Source organism: Cydia splendana, chromosome 4 (genome assembly GCF_910591565.1).
Source record: "Cydia splendana chromosome 4, ilCydSple1.2, whole genome shotgun sequence".
In the NCBI taxonomy this organism is placed as follows: domain Eukaryota; kingdom Metazoa; phylum Arthropoda; class Insecta; order Lepidoptera; family Tortricidae; genus Cydia; species Cydia splendana.
The window spans coordinates 18,639,500-18,661,136 of record NC_085963.1 but is presented as its reverse complement, the minus strand read 5'-3'; the positions used below and the strand labels follow the sequence as shown (position 1 = coordinate 18,661,136).

Sequence of the window (21,637 nt, the reverse complement as noted above, 5' to 3'; positions counted from 1 at the left end):
TGCCATATCTACTAAATCCACAGCCATGTTTAATATTTCCTGATATTTTTGACTATTCAATGTTCCATGGTAAATTTTAATGGCAAAGATTTTATTATCTAATATTGCACACCAACAATTAAAGGAAAAGCGGACCTGGTTATGGGTTGCCGTAGTTCGGAAGGGGTTTGTACGTGCCCAAAAATGATTATTTTTTCTATTGTACATGCCATTGTTTGAAAAATTGCATTCATCTGTCCAAATAATCCGGCTTGGAAAAGACGGGTTTCTAATCGAGCATGCTACAAACCACTGGCAAAATGCTAATCTCCGGTCAGTGTCTCCTGGAAGCAATGCTTGTACAAGATGACCTTCTATGTAACACTTGTACTTGTAAGCCTTCAATACCTTTCGTACTGTAGATTTATGCACACCGATAGTGTTAGCAGCTTCCCTCAATGAGGCTTTTGGGTAGGCTTCAAAATATCCTAAGATTGCGATAGTTGTAAATTCATTTATTACTGTGGCTCGTCTCTTCCGTTTTAATTTAAAACAGCCTCCCTTTCTTAAATTTTTCACCAGTTTGTCAAAAATTTTGCGGTCCGGTTGATCGCGGTCCGGATAACGTTCCCGATACCACTGTAACGCATTCACAGAGCTACGATAATTTACAAAATACGCTTCAATTAAATCTACTTTATGCGAGTTTGGTAATTCCATGACGAAAACTTAACATAATGTTAACTTTAAACAATGAAATATCAAGTAAAATACTGTTTGTTTCAAGAAGTTCCAAATTTAAAATTTGTTTTTTTTTTTAAATTAGATTTGTAAGGTAAGGCTCGCGTAAGAATATCTTAAAGTATTTTAATCCTTTTTAAACCAAATAAAGTGTTCCAAATTCAAATGTAAAACTGGAATAGGCAATATTTTTTAAATAAAAACCTTGCAGTGGGCAGTGGTTTTCAATTTACACGGGTTGTAAAAATGAAAACGATTTTCTTAAATTTGACTAACTTCTGCTGTCCCGATTTTTTTCTTCCCATACAATAAAATGATCCCCTCATGAAACTGAGTAGATGTGCGTCAAAAAAAAATTTCATCAAAATTAATCATTTTTAGGGACAACTCACACTTGACCAAAATTTTGACTATACCATTTTTTTTTCACAAAAAAGTACCTAATGTTTCCTAAGACAGTTTCCCTGTATCTCTTATACTTTGGGATTTCCCCATACTGTCCCACTTAAAAAAAACACACTGTATACCTAAAGGACATTTTCAAGCAATTTTCTTTGACATCGTAACTTTATATTTCATTTCTCATTAGCTAGCGAAGAATATGTGTAAATGTAGGTACTGTTTTAGAGTTGCGGAAATGTAAAATATGTAGTTTTATGCGTGATTAAATTTATGGTATTCACGATTCTAATGTAATAGAAATGATTTGACGGTTGGGATCACAGCCAAGCTGCCACGCGGTGTAGTAATTACACGTTTCCGCCGTGCACAATAAAATACAGATATGAGATATAATGAAGCAGCAATGCAGCTCTACTGCGGATCGGTGATAACGTTAGCGCGCCCTTCAAAGGCATATATATACTACATATAGTCATTAATTAAAAAATGTGGGACTATATTACACAAACAGAAAAATATGGAAAATGTTCTATTATAGTTACTCTCTAATTCTAAATTATTCGGTATAATTATGTAGGTATATATATATACTAAATACTAATAACAATTAAGCAGCCATAATATACTGACCAAGTGAGTACTTCATGTTAAAATAGAATAAATTAAAACCGTGACATAGGTACTCTTGCACTCAATTTAATCAATACTGCAAACCCATAGAAATGTGATTTAAGAAATTAGAGTATGACGGAATGTCGATAACTGGCAGAAACACGTGGTAGCTGCAGAGCGACAATTACCTATGGCTTCGCTTCATACAACTACAAGTTTGCGCAGTATCGACCGCGCGCTCATTAGCGGATTAATACGTTACACATACTATCGGAAGCCTGTAAAAAGTCATCACTTAAGCGGTAAAATAACATCCAATTGTATAGAAATTTGTGACAGCCGCTCGGAAAGAAAAATTAAAAAAACACGTGATCTAACTGCTGAAAATTGTTTGTAGAATGAACATAATGAATTATCTCCATATAGTTCTTACTGCTTTAGTAACATATTATATCTTAGGTAACGTAAAAAGCAAATTAATGTCTATATACCCACGGGGTACCTAATCACTGGGTAATAGGGGATACTCAAGTAACCTACCACCTACATATAATACGCTTATGCCTGAGGAGTGATTTAACTCCAGATTTAAATCGATTCCATCTTTACTACATCAGCAATACAAAATCTTAAAAAAAGCATTTATTACGCTAAAGATTAACTTCACCAGCGTGTTTCTAAGTTCAATAAATGCAAGTAACTATCGAAGTGAAAATAATAAAAATAATGATTGGTCGTTCCCCAATGCGCAGTTAACGAAACGACCGTTTGGATATCGATCGCGGCGCGTGCGGTGCTACCCATCAGTGCAGCCTAAATCCCACACCCAAAACAATACATTACTCCCAGTTCACCAAGGGTTCCGCAGTACATATCGCCAAAATCACTGTATGTTGACAGTGCCGTAAAACAGAAATAAAAAGAATGGTATTATTTTGTGAAGAATGGCTACCCAGCCAGGGTTCTTTTTAAATGTATAGCGGCACGCAAAACCATTGCTTTTAAAGCTGAAATAGCTACATAAGTTAAAAGCCTAAATATTCCTGGTAAAATCGAATGAAAAGCACTCTTGATCATTCGTAATTTTCATTAGTCACCTACGGGTCTCTATTGTTTCCCAAATAGTTTTAAGTCATAATGTATTGTTTGTCCGAATTTTCGTTAGTCATAATTGGTTTTTCTCAGAAACGCGTGTTTTTTCAGGATTGCCATAAAACAAACCTAACCTAACCTAACCTATCTAAAGAATAACCTTACGATAATCCTGAAAAGTTAACGGTTTCAGTTTTATGACTAACGATAATATGACAAACAATACATTATGACTTAAAACTTTATGGGAAACAAAGGGATCCCGTCACCTACATTTCAACGTGGGTGGATCTTTGAAATTAATTTCAGGAGACATTGTTTGTGCTAGAATCAGTCATTTCTCATTTCATTACGGAGATTTTTTTACAACAACGCGTGTACCTTCACTCGATATTAAAATAGGTTATATTCGCGAAATTCGACTTCGTAACTTATCACACACGGGTACTAGGTCAACATTACAGAACCCTAAAAAATAGTGCGGGGATAGTCCTGTACGACGTCCTCGGACGAGGGGCGGCGCATGCATAAGTAATGCACCGGCGAAGGGCAGGCACGCAAGCGCCCAACAGGGATAAGCCCCCGGCACAAAGGGCTTAAGCTTAAACTCTTCATTAGTCAATGATGACTGGATGCGTGCCTCTCGAAAATTCGCGCTTCGATGCCCAGAGACCCAAGCAGAGCGACGGTTCCAGTGAGTATGCCAAACGTATGTAGCAAATTACATTTTTTGTAAAGAATTCGTCATTTTCAGACTTATTTGAAGTACCTACTACTTAAGTAGAGTTAAACTTCCATTGCCTATAACGAGCCCGGTTTGAGTTTGGTCAAGGAATAAAGAGAGGCTGTGCCGGCAATTTTTTCCGATGTATGTACATATTTTTTTTTTATTCATACGCCATAAATTGTATGTGTACATGTTGATGTTAGGCGATACAGTGAGAATCAACACAATATTAACTGCTTTTGTTATGTTGTTGTTACTATGTAGTCTAAACTCAATACACGATAAAATTGTGCTAGCTTTTAAAGTCTAAAATTATAGTGGCGCTCAAAATGACAACAATTTCGACAAGGCGTAGTTCTGGGCAGGTGTGAATCGATTACCGCGGCGCTCGCTTCACTATATAATTCATACCGTCACCTCGTCTGTTTGGACAAGTGCCCCGCCGGCCTTCATCAACACCATACAATAAAACTTTAACAATGTTTTCATAATCGACGCTGCTGAAATCGCCAGGGCACCGCGTAGGCACCGATGCAACCGCTAGCATGTTTAGACGATATGGTAATACAGTAAAAATTGTTTACAACATAAAAATATGGTAAATAGTTTTACGATAACGATCTTGGAGTTTTATTCTTTCAGTATTCATGTAGGTAAGTAAATATGGAGCAGCTAGTCAAACAACGGCCGTACATCGACAATCGAATTCAATGTCGGTTGAACTACAGGCGCTGCGTAACGGTGACACGCCTGACGCCGATAACTATATATTCATAGTTTTTATATGTTCTATCGCATAGGTTGGGTAGGAATGGATATCAATACATATGGTACGAATTCTAAAACGTTAGCAACAAATACAACTCTCCTTTAAACCATAAACCCCAACTACTTAATGATTATGACTAGCTGATAACATAGGTAATATTGTCTTCGATTACCGCGATAGTCACTCATAAAATAAAACTATTTTAACGGATTATGTAAATTATGTTCATTGTACACGATATATTCCGTTTTATATTATTTTTTTCATACCATGTCTTAAATGCAAATTTTTATTAAGTACATATATGTAAAATGTATAAATTATGTTAGTTGCTGATAGCTAAAAATACATAGTTGATTAATTATTTCCCAACTACACGAATAGTTTACAGCTAACAACTGCATCAGTCTGTTTCGATAGAGCGGCCGCGATCCGTTGATGCCCCGCTTAACCAGATTAACGCTTATTTATTTTGGCGCGAACACTATGCGCGAGCGGCGAAGACAGACATGACTTTACTCCTCCATTAATGCTGCTAACAGTAACAAATCGATTCCCCCCAAAAAAACCCACGGAATAGAGCGTAGATAGTCCGATAGCAACTCAAAAAGCAACAGTCAATCAATATTCCCTTCAACTGAATCATTATTCGTTTTTTAAACACTATTCAGAGACTTTTTCCCATTGTGCGATATTCAAATCAAGATTTTACAAAAACCCAATTTCAAACTCTGATAATCTTATCCTTGTTTATCAAAACTAACAAATGGCTCTGCTTACCAAGCGTGCACATTTGTATGCACCTAATTTACATTAAAAAACGTGCTCTTATTTTTGTTGGAGACAAAAAATCGCAGGTACAGAGGACATTGAAGGGGAGCCGGGTGCGCATGCGCTCATTCATAGAGAAACCCCTCTAAAATAACGGTAACTACCCCGAGGCTGCGTCGCTGGCGGATGAAACGGTTACGCTAAAACCGGACCCGTTTTAACGGACTCCGTTCCCACTGTGCCCCTACTGATCATGTGACAGCACAAAACCTAGGTACACGAATCAAGTTTCAAAGACCTGAATTTGAAATAAGGCTAATTGTGTTGAGTTATTCTCACGGTGGGAAGGCAAAACTGATAAAAGAAGCGGTTGTAACATGACCTCAACGTCCGCGTCCGTTGAAATCTCGCAAACATGTTAGTTTTTGATTCGCACCCCTAGCTCTGTGGATACTATATAAACAGTGAGGAAACGACTTAGCCAGTAAACCGTTCTTCCCAGCGCATTTCCCAGTTCTACATTTCGGAAGGGTTCTGTAAACAAACTAATACAGCTCGTAAGTCTCAGCCATGCAGTCACCGTAGACTAAACAGGGTATTTTGGCGGCACATCTAATGCGTTTATCCAGTTCTGACATTATGACGGTATTGTTCTCGAAACTGTTTAACTTATAACCCTTTGAAGATAGCTACTAGTGCTACTACAAAACGTTGTCTTATGGGTACGTTATGGCCATCTCTCTGATAGATTGTGATTTAATAAATTCATAGGCAAATATCAAATAGGAAACAAAGTTATTATAAATCTGCATTTAATAAACCCTATAAATAAACCTAAACACTACAAACAAAAGCTATTTCAACAAACGCATTTCTGAAATTGTGCACACTCCAATTGGTCTATCTGGGATCTTTAATTAATAATTCACATGGAAATTTTTGTGATAACTGCCAAATGGTTCCCTATCACCGGAACATAAGCCCGATCGATAAGGTTCATGGATGACCCCACCGTAACTAGGGCCGCGTCACATACGATTTCGTTAGGGCTGCCGATGCGTGGACAATGTAGGAAAGCTTGCGCCGGAGCATATGGCGGGGCCGGTAGACCACGGCCAGGTGGCCCGGTGTCACGCGCGCCTGCGCCCATTGTGTACACTGTTACCTAAAAAGCCGTATGTAATTAAAAATCCCGTAAAGATACGACCTTTTAGCTTAGTACTGGGCCCCGAGCGGCTTTCAATGTGTGCACTACCCGACACGTCGTGGAACAATACTGCGACCTCCACAATAAACATGCATATGACGAGGATCTATTCAGTCGTTCTGAGACACTTCTTTGATAAAACTGTAAACAGTCCCTGGCGGTTTTTTATTCAATCTCCATAAGTACGTACAATAATCTACTAACTCATATCTCATATCATACCACACCTACCTACTTCATATCAAATGGCGATTGATTTCATATTTCTGACAAAAAACTTGCTCTACCTCATTTGTAATTTATTGTAAGCAAGTGCCTACGTCAATTCTTGGGATTCGTTGTCAAGCGGACCCCAGGCTCCCATGAGCCGTGGCAAAATGCCGGGATAACGCGAGGAAGAACAGAAATTAATTAGAAAACATATATACATACTAAAAATCCGAAGGATATGTATCAGTCACAAGTCACAACGGTTCTGCGACCTCTACTTAACTCTAGGTATGCTAATATAATCTCTTACGCAATCTTTCATCGCTTCATGGTCCATTCTGGACGCCTCATTTCTCGTGTAGCCATGCCACAACCTTTACTTAAATACGACCTTCTTGCACTTTAATTAAGATCAAATCCGCAAATCACGACACGTACCGTAACTGCGTAATTCTATACGACGCCAAATTAAAGAGGAGCCAACTTAGCATGGCATTGTCAGTCGTCAATTTAATCCAATGCCTGGGTATGTATACGGAAGTGTATTATGACCTGTCATTCTAGTTACCTCACACTCCAGATCACTTGCTTACTAGATGGCTCATTTATGACGACTCGCGGTCACCACACATTGGTGCTTGCTTTCGATCCCATACCTATTAGGTAAATAATTATTAGTACATACCTACTTACTTGATTATAATATGCATGACAGCGCAATCGCAAATTACAATTGTATTCGTACCTACTGTTACCGCGACGTTACAAATATGAACAAAAATGGGTTTTAATAATTGGTATGGGCTGTTTTAGTCACTACATCTTATAAAATGTCCTGTCTGTATGTTCGCGATAAATTCATAAACTACTAAACGGATTTTCATGCGATTTTCACCTAACAATAGATTGATTCTTTAGAAGGTTTAGGTGTATTATTTGTTAAGGTTTTGTCTTACTCGTGCGAAGCCGGGGCGGGTCGCTAGTACAAGGGCTATTACAAGTGAAGTGCCTATGTGTTATGACAGTAAGTCACGTTTTAAGTAACGCTTTATAATGCGGAGCCTTTGAGAGGAAATCTACACCTCACACGGACGGCCCTGTGATACACTGATGGTCAAAGCAATTTTGTTGACTTTATGCCAGCAAGCGCAACCGCCATCGCCAGCGTACAAATTGATTGCAGAAAACGCAATTAATTAATTTAATCGTTAACTAATGCAAGTGGTTTCATAGGGTCCCTGTCTGAAAAGGTGATAAATAGTATAAGATGCAAATATTCACACGTCAATATACATCTCACAATATGTTTAGATACGGGGAGAGACGGATAAAAAACCCACGACTGACTCATCTAGGTATTATATTTGTGTATGCTCCCTACCTACAAAGAACCAGACAGGAAAACCAAACAATGATTATATGTAACTTAATTTAGTGGTAACGCATGGATTTTCGATAATAATAAAAGCAATTTATACTACATTCTGTCGGTACCCATATACTCAGGCTCTACATATATGCATATACACATTATACACTTAATATAATAGTGTCTACCTGTATATATAATACCCATATCATTGGTAATGGATGGGTTTAGTGTTTGTAGACTTTTAGTTTCTATTTTATTATATTTAGGGACTTAAATCAGTTACAGTTTGTAGACTTGCGTTTTATAGCTTCATCACTTGTGCTGTGCATAGTGTACTAACATCGTATTAGACGATTACACCGAGTTGCCCCTCACAAGTTCCAAGTAAAACTAAGTTAAGTACATAATTCCCCTACAACAAAACATGCACAACGTACATATATTAATCACAAGACAGACAATATTGGTTTCTGGTGTTGTAACACGCAACATTGTAAGCAAAAAGGGTGATTTCAGGTAACGGGGGGTTGTCGCCCGCAATCAATTAGCGGGCGTCGTACACCGAGCACTTCCGTTTCCGAGCGTTTAGGGACTTCCGGCGGAGAACCGTGTACATTGGTTTGATTGGTTGCGCGAACGCGGGAGAGTATTCTCGGGTTAACCAGAGTAACTTGACCTCCAAGGGATTCCCTCTATCTTAAGTCTTAGCGCGCTCCCGGTGTAAAAGGGCTCGGGGTCCGCTTTTGGCAACCTTATCGCAAAAATCGGTGTTTCCACTGGTTCTTACGAAAGCGACTGCAATATGAACTTCCGGGACAAAAGTTTTCAGACGGGAAAAGTAGGCATATACCAGATTATTGCCTGTAGCAAAAATGACTAAATTTCAAGTGATATATTAGACATAACATGACATAACATGATATTAGACATGATGTAATAACTCGGAACTCTCCCAGAGACTTTTATGGATCCGTATCATTTTAAAGCTTTACAACTGAACCACCAGCGGTGGTAGATCCGTAACTTCTATACATAATGACAGATCGCTATTTTAATGGTTGCCTGAATACGACACACGCGGACTAGGTAAACATTTGGAATGATAACCCTGATGTTGTGCGGTTTATCAGAATACAATCACAGTACTGTCAGGTTTTAGAGGACATAATTATATTATTATTTACTAAATAGATAAATAGATACCTAATATTTCACAAGGGTCTCTATTGTTTCCCAAAAAGTTTTAAGTCATAATGTATTGTTTGTCCGCATTTTCGTTAGTAATAATTTGTTTGGTTCAGAAACGCGTACCGTTTCAGGATTGCCATAAAACAAACTTAACCTAACCTATCTACCTATCTACCTCACGAAAATCCTGAAAAGTTAACGGTTTCAGTTTTAGGACTAATGATATTATGACAAACAATATATTAAGACTTAAAACTTTATGTCAAACAAAGGGACCCCATTTCACATAGGTACCTAGTTTCTAGGTCACTAGAAATCGGCGTCAGAGCCCAGCTCATGGCAAATATAGCAGTTAATCTAGTCCTAATTTTATCGACTGCACTATCTCCTGATAACGCTTGATTTATTATCAAATAGTTTACCGCAGGTGATTCGCAGATATGAGTAATTAGATTTACTGTTATCGGTTTATCAATTATACGATAAGTTGTATACCAAAATATAAAAACATAAGGCTATATACGACATAAGGCTAGACAAAACTCTGAAATTAAACAACCACTGCTTATGATCGAAAAACAACGGGTTGCACTCTGGGAGTGCCGGCAGAAGTGAAAACTCAATGACTAGTGCAAAATGTCTGCAGCACTATGTATATGTAATTGAGGTTGACGCCATCTAGGGTTATTTCGTCGCATTACTTGAAACCCCTAAACACATCACTGTTAGTACTCGAGTTATATTAGTACCAGTTAGAGGGAAACTCACTAGATGGCATTTAAATCAATAAAGAAAAACTCAATGACATATATTGTAACAGTTTTTCGACCAGGTCACGTGTCCGTCTTCCGTCTTACGGTCACGTGACACCTGTTACGAGTTTAACATTTTTTCCCCATCACAAAAAGTGCACACCGCCGCTAAAGAAGTTTTCACTTAAAAAATTAAGAAATGTTTCAGATAAAACATAAGTATACGCATATACAAATTCAGTATATAAGATGTACAAAAATTCCACATTTCAGTGAAACGTTACCGCATAAATAAGTAATGTTTAAGTAAAGCTTGCGACACATGTACACTGACCCCCGCGAAGCATTGTCTCACACACGGTGTATTTTTTGTGAAGAGAGGAGATAAAAAAAGGATCATGTGTTTGCTAGAAAAAACGTTCCTTTTACAAACAGCTGAGCGATAAGGTTACGCGCTAACGAAATCAACGAGCATACACGCTTTGTTCGTTAATGATCTACCGAGTTAAGTTTTGGAGTACTGGATTCCTTAACATAATGTTTACTTTATTATAGAAATACGTAGTTCAACTCTAGAATATTGTTTCAATTTTGTATCACACAGTTAAATACGTTAACATTTATTTCCTATTTCCGAAAGCAAAATAAATTAAATTGGCAAAAACTAAATAATGTTTCACGGTTAGTAAATTAGTTTGCTTAGATTTAGAGAACATAAAATATACAACTTTTGTGATCCTGTATGTATACCTAGGCTTATCTGCGATTTATAGCGTATGGCTTTTTCACAGCCTAGCTGTTTCCAATCAATAAATTGAAAGTGTAGTTATGGTACTTCATTATCAAAAGTTGATAATAAATTAAGAACCGTAAAACCACCTAACTATAGTCCAGTAAGTACCCCAACTCTAAAAATATAATATAAGTACACAATTTTACTACTAATTCTAACTAATCGATCCTTTGTACATCTAGTAGCTAGCCATCTTTTAGCTTCGTATACTAATAATCAATTGCATTAACTTACATTAAATAACGACGATGTCATGAGTAAAGTTTTGAAATAATTAAACAATCACTCTAATATTTTAAAACCGAAAACTAAATAAAGGTAATTTGTTTTCATTAAAATCAAAAACATTTTTATTTAATACCATTTTTGATTTCATTATTTTAATCTTACGTTTTGGCGAAATGTAAATATCTATAGGTATAAATATGCTACGCCTCTAAGCTTATCTTTATCATAAAGCTGAGTGGGTTAAATATCTATCGCAAACAATATTATACTTAATCATTTCGATAGTTTTAGATTACTAGATTTGATACAAATTGTTATATTACCGAAGTTGGTCAAACAAAAGTACGATTGTGATCGTAACTATACGTATTCAAAGTTAAAAAGATTTGGATTTAAAGTTATTCAGATAGGCTGACTAATATTGTTAAGGCCATTTCGCAATTATGTTGTGAATTACGACAGCTTAATCTAAAAGGGGAACTGATACATGAGTAGATCTGTAGGATTTGGAACCCTTCTGAATGAAGGTGACGTCATAGTAGTCATATTTATAGTCGTGGGTTTATTATTTGATGGTTTGTACACTTTAATCTGAATGACTGGGGATTTCATTTCATTTCATTTATTTCATGCGAAAAACCATGGATATAAAGGTGTTACATATAGGTTTGGTACATGGTCACCCTGCAAGGGCGTAGCACTGTCTTAAAAACTAGTTAAAAACTAAACAGTTTATTTATACAAAACAAGATATGTTTAAATTGGTAGTTGCAGTGGAAATATTATAATAATCAATTGGTAATAAATATTTAACATTAGTGATTTATCATAATTATCGTCAAACATTATTATTATAGGAAATTAGAATGATAACAAATTAAATAGTAAAAATTAGTTAAATGTCAAGTCGTTACAGTTAGAATTTGTTAAATTGTCATCAAAATATTCAGTAATAGTATAATAACATTTTGAGATAAGTAATTGTTTTAGAATTCTTATGAAGGTAGAGTCTAGTTCTTCGTTTCTAAGTGCGTCTGGTAATTTATTGAAAATTTTTATTGCCATGACATATGTGCTTTTTGAGTGCATTTTCAATGTTGATGAGGGCAGCATAAGCATGTTTCTGTGTCTGACTGAGTGAGCTCTTGATAAAACCTCTTCTCGTTTCTTAAACATACCAATATTTTTTCTAATGAACTTACATATTTCCAGAATATAAATTCCTGGTAGAGTCAGTAAATTATGTTTTTGGAAATGTGGCTTACATGTATCCGGTACATTGATGTTTGCTAGTATGCGAACGAGTTTTTTTTGGAGTATAAAGAGATCTGGTGCGTCCGTACTATTTCCCCACAAGATAATGCCATAGCTTAGCCATGCATAGGCATATGCGTAATATGTTACAAGCGAGGTTTGTAAATCCGTGGTTCTCTTTATTTCTCCAAGTGCATATACAAAACTTGACATTTTCCCTCTAATTTTGTTTATGTGCGCTTTCCAGTTTAAGTGCGTATCTAAAATTATACCTAGCAACGGAAATTCCTGTACTAGCTCTATCTGTATGTTATTATAATGGAAGTCAATTTCTAAAGGTTGTTTTTGGTGCGGTTGAAATGTCATAATTTTAGTTTTACTGAAGTTAATCTCTAATTGGTGATCGTCCATCCAGTTCGTAATATTATCTAGTGTATGTTTAATTTGTTCATTTATGTTCGTAGTTGTGTTACATGTTAATAATAGAGATATGTCGTCTGCAAATAGAGTGCATGGGATGTTCATGATTTTAGGCAGGTCGTTTATATAAATAATAAACAGGAGACATCCGATTACGCTTCCTTGTGGAATAGATGCGTTAATATTTTTTTTGGTAGATCTAATGTTGCAGATTTCGCTACTGTTAGGATCGATGTATTCTATTTCAACGTATTGCTCTCTATTTTCTAGGTAGGACTTAAACCATTTATGGGCTTCTCCGCGTATTCCAATGCTATATAACTTGTCAAGTAATATTTTATAATTGACTTTGTCGTACGCCTTCGTCATGTCCAGTAAGATACCGATTGCGTGTTTTTTTGAATTTATTGCTTCTAAAGCTTCTTGAACAAATTTGTAAACGGCTAAAGTTGTAGATTTGTTTTTTCGAAATCCGTTTTGACTTTCGTCGAAAATTTTATATTTTTCACAAAAATTGTACACTCGGTCACACATTGCTTTTTCAAACAGTTTTGATGCAGTAGGAAGGAGAGCTATGGGTCGGTAGTTGCTTGGATCTGTTTTTGAGTTTTTTTTATGTATAGGTTTTATAATAGCCTTTTTTAGTAAGTCGGGAAAAGATCCTTCATAAAATGATTGGTTTATTAAACTGCAAAAGGGTGGTGTAAGTTCGCACGCACATTTTCTTATCAATGTAGGAGATCGTAGGTAGTTGGTTAAGTATTACTTGGGAGATAAACATATACTTATTTGTATAAAAAATCACAAAACGACACTCGGGTTTCTTTTCTGAAACACCCGACATAAAAAAAATATATTTGAAATGAAACTAAAAGTTAGGTATTTATTTTAAATTCTGCCTAAGTTATTTGTCTAGCAGAGTACCTACACTCGGAATTCCGAATACACTCCAATGTATATTCGGAACATTCTTAATTACGACTTTGATCTACGATTATTAGTATTAGACTAGGCTAACTGCTGGCTATTACGAATGATAACGGTTGGTAATAATGTTCGGCCTCCTAAAAGTTCTTAGAAAATTTACTAAAACATGAATTGACTGAAACAGAATATAAAAGATGTACAAAACTAAGAAGTCTATAAGAGACAAAACAAATATTGTTTACCCAAATATAATAAAATATATGGCATTAGGTTGTATACCTACATATATACGAGTATGTATTGCCTAAAATATCAAATGATTTGCTAGAAGATGCTAGGGTAAAATATTTAAACTGGAGAAATATACAAGAGTTATTAAAAAGCACTTGTTACAATCTAACGACTTTAGTGACTTATATTAAGAATTATAATTATTATAAGATAGATAATTATATCATGTTATTTTCTTGAACTCCCCATCGGCACACAAACCTCAAGGTTTTGCCCACGTTGGGTCTTGTAGTACCTATTAACTGTAACTTGTTTATTATTCAATAAATGTCGAAAAAGCTGGCCGATACCACCGGTGACCAGAGAGCTGGCAGCTTTCTCTCGCAACGCATTAGTATTGCCATTCAGCGAGGGAATGCTGCCAGCATCTTTGGCACAATGCCGCGGGGGCCTTTTTTAGATTTACTTTAGTTTAGATTCGGTTAGTTTTTAATTTTAGGTAAGTAGTTTTTAATTTTAGTTAGTTTTTAATTTTAGGTAGTTTTTAATTTTAGTTTTTAAATTTAGTTTTTAATATTTTTATGTTACTCATTATACTGTATTATTTTTATCGACCCTTATACATTAATCTTATAGGTATTTACATGTGTTCAATAAATTAAAAAAAATGTTACTGAGCATTTACTATACATTTATTAAAACAGATTATTGAGTATTAGGTTTTTATTTATTTATTATTTAACAGGACCTTTATACCATTGTACCTATATATCGGCGGATTCGGCGGCCCTATCAAGTCCGCTTCTTATAGCTTCAGAAATTACGACAATAACATCCATATAAGTGAATATTTTAAAATAATTAGAATCTATTTATTAAGCATAACTTCAGCCAATCTATGCACCATTTGTGCCGTGTCCGATGTTGGGTTACTAAAAATGTGTATGAAGGCACCGATGTCATATGGTATTAGATTGCCCGAAGTATTAGGTTTCGTCTAGCAAAATTACTCCCGTAATAAAGTTTTTATTTAAAGATTATTATTGAGTAGATAGGTGCCTATTAAGTTACATCTGGCCAAATTACTCCCGTAATTAATGAGTTGACTAAAGGCTAAATCTACATAATATGCAAGTAAATATAAGACTGTAATATCTGGGAGACCGAGCTTTGCTCGGAAAACATATGAAAACATTATCAAACTGCACAACGGGACTTAATCGCGTATTTAAGTTTTAAGATTTACCTCCGACGTTTCGAGGACGGCGTTGTCCCCGTGGTCTCGGAGCAGACTGGCTCAAGTTGACATCAACATCTTCTAGCCGCGCGAGTTTTTCGAACTACCCGCACTTGGTCTTGTTTATCAGTTTGAACGTTTTGCGCACTAGGGATGTCACTCTGTCGACACACAACACTAACGATATTCGATTTATCGACTGTCGATATTCGTTTCCGCTTACATTTACTAATGACTGGATTCCATGTGGATGAGATCTCAAAAATGCAAACATATGAAAACTCAAAAATGCGCGTTTTCCCAGAGATAAGACCTAGCTAGATCGATTTATCGGCCCCGATAAATCGTTAGAGCCATTTCCGAGATTCCCGATATATATATATATATATATATATATATATATATATAAACAAGAATTGCTCGTTTAAAGGTATTAGATTAGATTAGAGAGCATTAGAAACACGGCAACGTAAGGAATTGGCGTGACAATTTTTGACACAATACATATGGCGCTGCATCTCTTCATTTACTAGATAGTTAGGTACTTATCGAATATAAATTGAACTCTACTTTAGCAATAGACTTTCAGTTTGTGGTCTTGGCTTTTGGCGTCACATACCTGGCGCGAGGTTCCCTCTGGGCTTGGCCCCGAGGATGGCGAGGTTGACGTTGGCTTTCCTCCCGTCGATGATGGGGTTGGGATCCTTACACGCCCGTTCTGCTGCTGACCGGTCGCCCATTATTACCTGAAAAATAGGTAACCCTCGTGACTTTGGCGAATAGAAAAGTATGATTTATGGGATAAGAGTAAAATTAATCGAATCAATGTTACTCATTGTAAAGTCTTTTTTTAATTGCTTTTTTTGACAATTTTTTATCTCTGTCTTCTGGTCAATGTTGCCTGTCATATTAAGCGATGTGTCATACTTGACTAGAGATGGGTCGCGGGTATTTACCCAATTTACCCACCCAGGTAAATACCCGGTAAATACCCATCTACCCGGTATTTACCCGTATCTACCCAAATGGACGGGTAGATTCATTTCTTGTTGCACATGTCGATTTGTGTTAAAGTGGAGATATAAACCGAGTTAATGGCTGTAATTATTGTGTGTCATTTAAAATGAAATGGTTTAGTTGCAGTTGCAGTTGTAACTAAGGAATTTTTAGTACAATTTTGATAAATATTAAAAAAACGCCGTCATAAGAGTATTTTTTTTAGACTTGAGTAAATTATCGTACTTATACGTTGATAATACACATTCCAACTTCGGTCGGCGGGGGATGTGGTTGGGGGGAGGGGGGCAAAAGTGAACTTTTTCATATTTCTTGGAATCTGTCATTAATATCGAAAAGTGTTGTATGTACAAACTAAAGTAGACATAATTTTCTACAAAAAAGGTTATATACATTTTTGTCCTAAAACTAAAACTAAACTGTTTGACTTATAAGCTTCCCAAGTTGGGATACTGCACAATTTTTTTTTATTATCATTCATAAGTATTCTTTATTTTCATCTTTCTAATGTATATTAAAAGCATTTTAAAACATTTCCGGAAGCCAGGGAATGATTTTACACGATTTTTCTAATTGGACTGATATGTTAAAATCGAACTTCACCTCATAGCAACCTTTTCGTAATTAGTTTGAACATACATTTTATGTAACATTATAAAAAAATACTTAAATTAATCTTATTTATACTCACATACCATTAAACACATCAAATTTAGAAGAAAAACGAAAATACCCGCGTATTTACCCGCGGGTAGGTAAATATCGGGTATTTACCGGGTAAATACCCGCTCTCGGGTATTTACCCGGGTAGTTACCCATCTCTATACTTGACCGATGTAGTGTCTATATCAATATTTAAGGGTGTGAGCAGGTGTGAGAGTATTTAATACCCTTTGTTTATTAGGAATCGATTAAATCTTCTGCGGCGGTAGCACGGTCGCATTTTTATCGCTTGTCACCATGCCTGTCACGTTTTAACAAGTATGTAAGTGCGAAAGTGACGGGCATAGTGACAGGCGATAAAAATAGAACCATGCTGCGCCTGCTGTGCACGTTAGTTATTCATAATATACAGGGTGACCTTAGCCATTGGACAAACCCTGAAATCCCACGTAGGGTTACTTCTAAGAAACGCTCTAACGGTAATATTTTTTTAATTAGAATAAAAGATAAAAAAATAAATTATCAAACAATAGTTATTTCCAATAATCGACAACAAAAAGAAACATACTGTATTAATCATTGGCAGTGCTATTGACAATTTGTTTGAAAATGTGCGGCAATGATGACATTTGTCAAAAGTCAGAATCTTATTAATGTCATAAATAAAAAAGATAATCAAAACGGTCGAAGAAGGTTTCATACTATTTATTACCTCAGGAGCTACTAACACATACAGGTTGCTCCAACGTAAAAAAATCGTAATTTGTTAATTTCTTAGTAACCGCTACACCGATTGTTATGAAACTTTGTATACTGGTTGAAAATACCCTAATGCATATGTACATTTCGGCTTTGTCCAATGGCTAGGGACACCCTGTATTTCACGGCTGTAAAAATATGTTAACAGCGTCTTCAACTTTCAAGAGCAAGATTTTCTTTTCATGATTTTAAAAGTACCTATTTAAACTAGTTCACAAACATGGGACACTTTATACCTAGTGCAAATAAATATTCATTAACGCATCTAGCAAGTTACGTGTAGCTTTTCGAATTATTGATGAGCAGTTGGAACAAAAAGAGCTTTCATGTTTGTTTGAATTGCGGAAAACGGATTACACCGGACAGGCCATTACGTTAATAGAACCGGCTGAAAGATAGCTTTTAACATGGGTTTAATATATGTACTTAGTTAGTTAGTTAGTTTCTAGCCTTTTCTTGGGTACGATGATAAAAAGGTGCAATCGAATACATGTAATTGCTGCTGTATTTTTTGTTTCCGATAGTTGAGGGCGTTCAGATTATCCAGCTGACTTATCGTTAGTAAATGCTCGTATGCTAAACTTACAATTTTAATTGCTTATTTAATCGCAATAACCATAGTAACTAGTATTGTGTACAGATATAGTGCATAATTGTTTTCCTTCGTATTTTCTCGGATACGTTAGTATTTGTCATGCTACTTCAGTCAACCTCAGTACTTTTTGTACAGTGACTGACTGAAATAACAAGACACGTTCGTTTCCGTGAAAATACGATGGAAAATAATTATGCACTACACCTTTAGTACTGTTAGTGTCATGACGTTGTAATCAAGGTTTACTTTACTGCCGCAATTATAGAGCATATAAACCGATAGTTTCAGCGCACGTTGAGTTTGGATTGAATTGATTTTCATACCGTTCCTACGCTGGAGGACACCTCGGCATTACCTATTGTAATGAAAACATGAGCCAGGTCTCCGTACCCACTGTTCAACTTGCCAGTCCTATTAGACCCTCCCCGCTCTGCGTGCCACTACCAACACCCATACAAACACTCACACTGTTTCAAAACGTCAAAGCTCAAATTAACCTGGTCCGAATGCATAATATCGGATGGGTTGATCAAATCGACTGAACTAAAGTAAAATGTCTGATGACCTCCGGATATCGGCGGCCTGACGTCACTCGATTGACAATTTAAATGAGTTCGTTTTTTAAAGTGCGACCAAAAGTGCAAGTAAAAAACTCATCGCATATTGATAGTGTTACCCGCCTACATATATGTACATACGATTTGTGAATTTAGACTTAATAGAGAATTTAGAATGATCAAAATATGAATACGAAACGTAAGACATAATACATCACTCTACCTACACCTTATAAAACTTAGTGCCCCGCCGAGTCTGTCTGTGTGTTATTTTTGTATTATGTTCGCGATAAACACAAAAAGTACTGAATGGATTTTCTTGCGATTTTCATCTATCAATAGAGTGATTCTTGAGGAAGGTTTAGGTGTATAATTTGTTAAGGTTTACCCGTGCAAAGCCGGGGCGGGTCGCTAGTTTAAAATACGAAACAACCTTGATACCATGGAATTACCTACAAATAGTATGAGTCTATTCGTTTGTGCTTTAATAGCTTTCTTTAGAAAAGTAGCAAGTTCCGAAGACAAAACCTTCAGCGACTGAGTTCGGTTCACACTTTACTGGCTCTTACGTTGCACAACTTGCACAGTATTGTAATCGTATGTAAAGTACTTGCATACGAGCACTTGATTATACATCAATCTATGCAGCAAAATCGTATAGGTATGCAAAAGTATTACTAAGTATGATATAAAAAAATGCCTTCTTTACATCTTTATATTCGTTTAAATAAATATGTAACAAAACATTAGCTAATTTAGGTACCTATCTATGGGACAATCTTACACAAATCGATTCTGTCAGCATTAGTATTATACAATCGAACTACTCGTATCACTCGTATAGACCAAGGCCTAGAGTTAGACCAAGAAAAGTCTGCAGCGATTTTAATAGCCCACGCAGTGCAAGTGTTATTTTAAACGTCAAATTTCTATGAAATTATGACGTATAAATAACACTTGCACTGCGTGGGCTATCAAAATCGCTGCAGTCTTTTCTTGATCTAACTCTAATAATTAGGTACTTAGTAAAAATCTGTAAGAAACTCAGGAACTACATCCCTGATTCCTATTATCAGTACTTTTGTTTCCAAGTGAGGACCACCAAATTCACGAGAAGGGTTACTAAATAATAGGTTAAAGTTGTCATATAATTACAAAAATAATTGAATCGTCAAAGTTCCTTGGAAACGTTGATACCAACATTATAAAATATTGTTTCTGATTACGTATCAAATGCCACCCTGTATAATGAAATGTGTTCGTCAAAGCGTGCAAATTAAAGTTCGATACGCGGCGATAAAAGTTACATGCAGCTACCGTAGCCCAAGAAATAATAATTGTAGCTTGTAGAATTATGACTGTAATCTACAGAATTATAATTGAAAACTTGGCCTCGAATGGCCTTCATTCGACATGCGCCATAAGCATATGATAGAGCATAAAACATTATCTGAAAGTTCTAACAAAATAATGATTGTAACCAGCAAAAAACATAATTGAAAACATTCGACACGAGCCAAGGTACCAGTTTGTGGCAATGTTATAATTAATGTCAAATTTCTATGAAAATATGACGCTTATATTACATACACTCCTTTACTTTATAGTGTTCAGGTCGGTGCAAAGTTAACATAGACGGACTCTACAATTTCAGGACGATAAAACGATTTTTTCTCTAGTCCACTTTGACTACAAAATGTGATAGTTGCAAGCAAAGTTGCAACTTTCTACAAAATATAACATGAGATATTGTCACGCAACATGAGCTATCAATAGAACAATTCGAAATTCTCTCTATGAAAGAGTAAACATGTTTTCATACGACGATATGCTACGCATTACCCTCTGGCAATTAAACCACTCATAAAATAATGAACATAATGCTACTGAAAGCATCGGTTTGCCCACACGCATATGTAAGCGACGCGGTATTATTTGCTTTTAGTATTCCTTTGTTACCTAAAAAAAGGTCAGGTCGCCCTTTCTGTTAGGTTGTTCAACCTTAGCAAAGAAAACAAGACTAAACAAGGAATTAAAGTGAGAGAAGCTATTAGGTACTCATGTCAAGACTACACAATCCTGTTGGGTAAAATGAAACGTTGTCGTACTAATGGTTATAAAATTGTGCAAATTATTGTACCTATTTGTTTCCCGTTACTAACCCATTTCATTATCGGTAATACACGATTGAATAAAGGGGCCCACTGATTAACAGTCCGCCGGACGGTATCGGCCTGTCAGTTAGAACAAAATTTTGACAGTTCCGAACAACTGACAGGCCGATACCGTCCGGCGGACTGTTAATCAGTGGGCCCCTTAAGTCGATTCCTCTATTTAATAGTAGTATCATAATAGAGTATATTATGATGGAAAAAATGCTAGCGCTTGGGTCTATCGCCTAGTTCACTTATCTGACATAATTAGCATTATTCCACAGAAGGCGGAATGGCAGGCATACCCGATAAGTTATAACACCTTGCCTAACCAACGAGCTGGAATGTTAAAACACCAGCGCTTGCCTTACCAAAGCCAGTAAAACGTGGTCTCCGATAACGAATTGTTCTATATTATCTCCCAGTCACACTTAGACTGGTTTGTCTCACTTTGGAATAACGTAACCACAATTATCAGTCCTGGAATGACCCACATTCACCGACGTTTTAATGGCTAAAACCACGTTACCCAGAAAAAACCGTCCAGTTTGTGTCGTAAAAGATGGTTCGAAATTAGTTCTAGTAAGATGCAGGGGGGCAATTTTGACTGCACCTTTAAACATAAACACACCTTTTCATAAACCAAACATATTTTTCGCTATCTGGACATATATGGCACTCTAGTTGATAATGTAAAAGATCGAAGATATTTCGGTTAGTTGAAATTTCCCGCAGTCGAAATTGTCCCCTTGCACCTTATACTAGTGAACTAATTGTCGCGTTGGCAGATCAAAAGTAAACAATAGAAGATGTTTACGAGATGATTCTTATAGTTGTAATCGTGCCAAAACCTACGTTAACGAGTCAATACGTACGTTTGAGTCAATATTATTCGAAGAAGACAAGTCGTCTAAATTATGAGCCTGTACTGCTGACCAAGGAATCAGGTGCTAGTTTTAGACCAAATTATAATCTTTGACC

The 21,637-nt window shown here is 36.1% G+C and overlaps 1 protein-coding gene across 2 annotated transcripts in view; it reads right to left on the bottom strand.

The window, feature by feature from the left end:
* LOC134790082 (RNA-binding protein 24-B-like) overlaps nucleotides 1-21,637 on the bottom strand; it is a 38,578-nt gene that overhangs the window by 11,621 nt on the left and 5,320 nt on the right. For both annotated transcript variants that reach the window (XM_063760845.1, XM_063760847.1), the window contains exon 2: nucleotides 15,532-15,658. In XM_063760845.1, coding sequence (XP_063616915.1) covers nucleotides 15,532-15,658 — 127 coding nt within the window. The remainder of the gene's footprint in view (nucleotides 1-15,531; nucleotides 15,659-21,637) is intronic.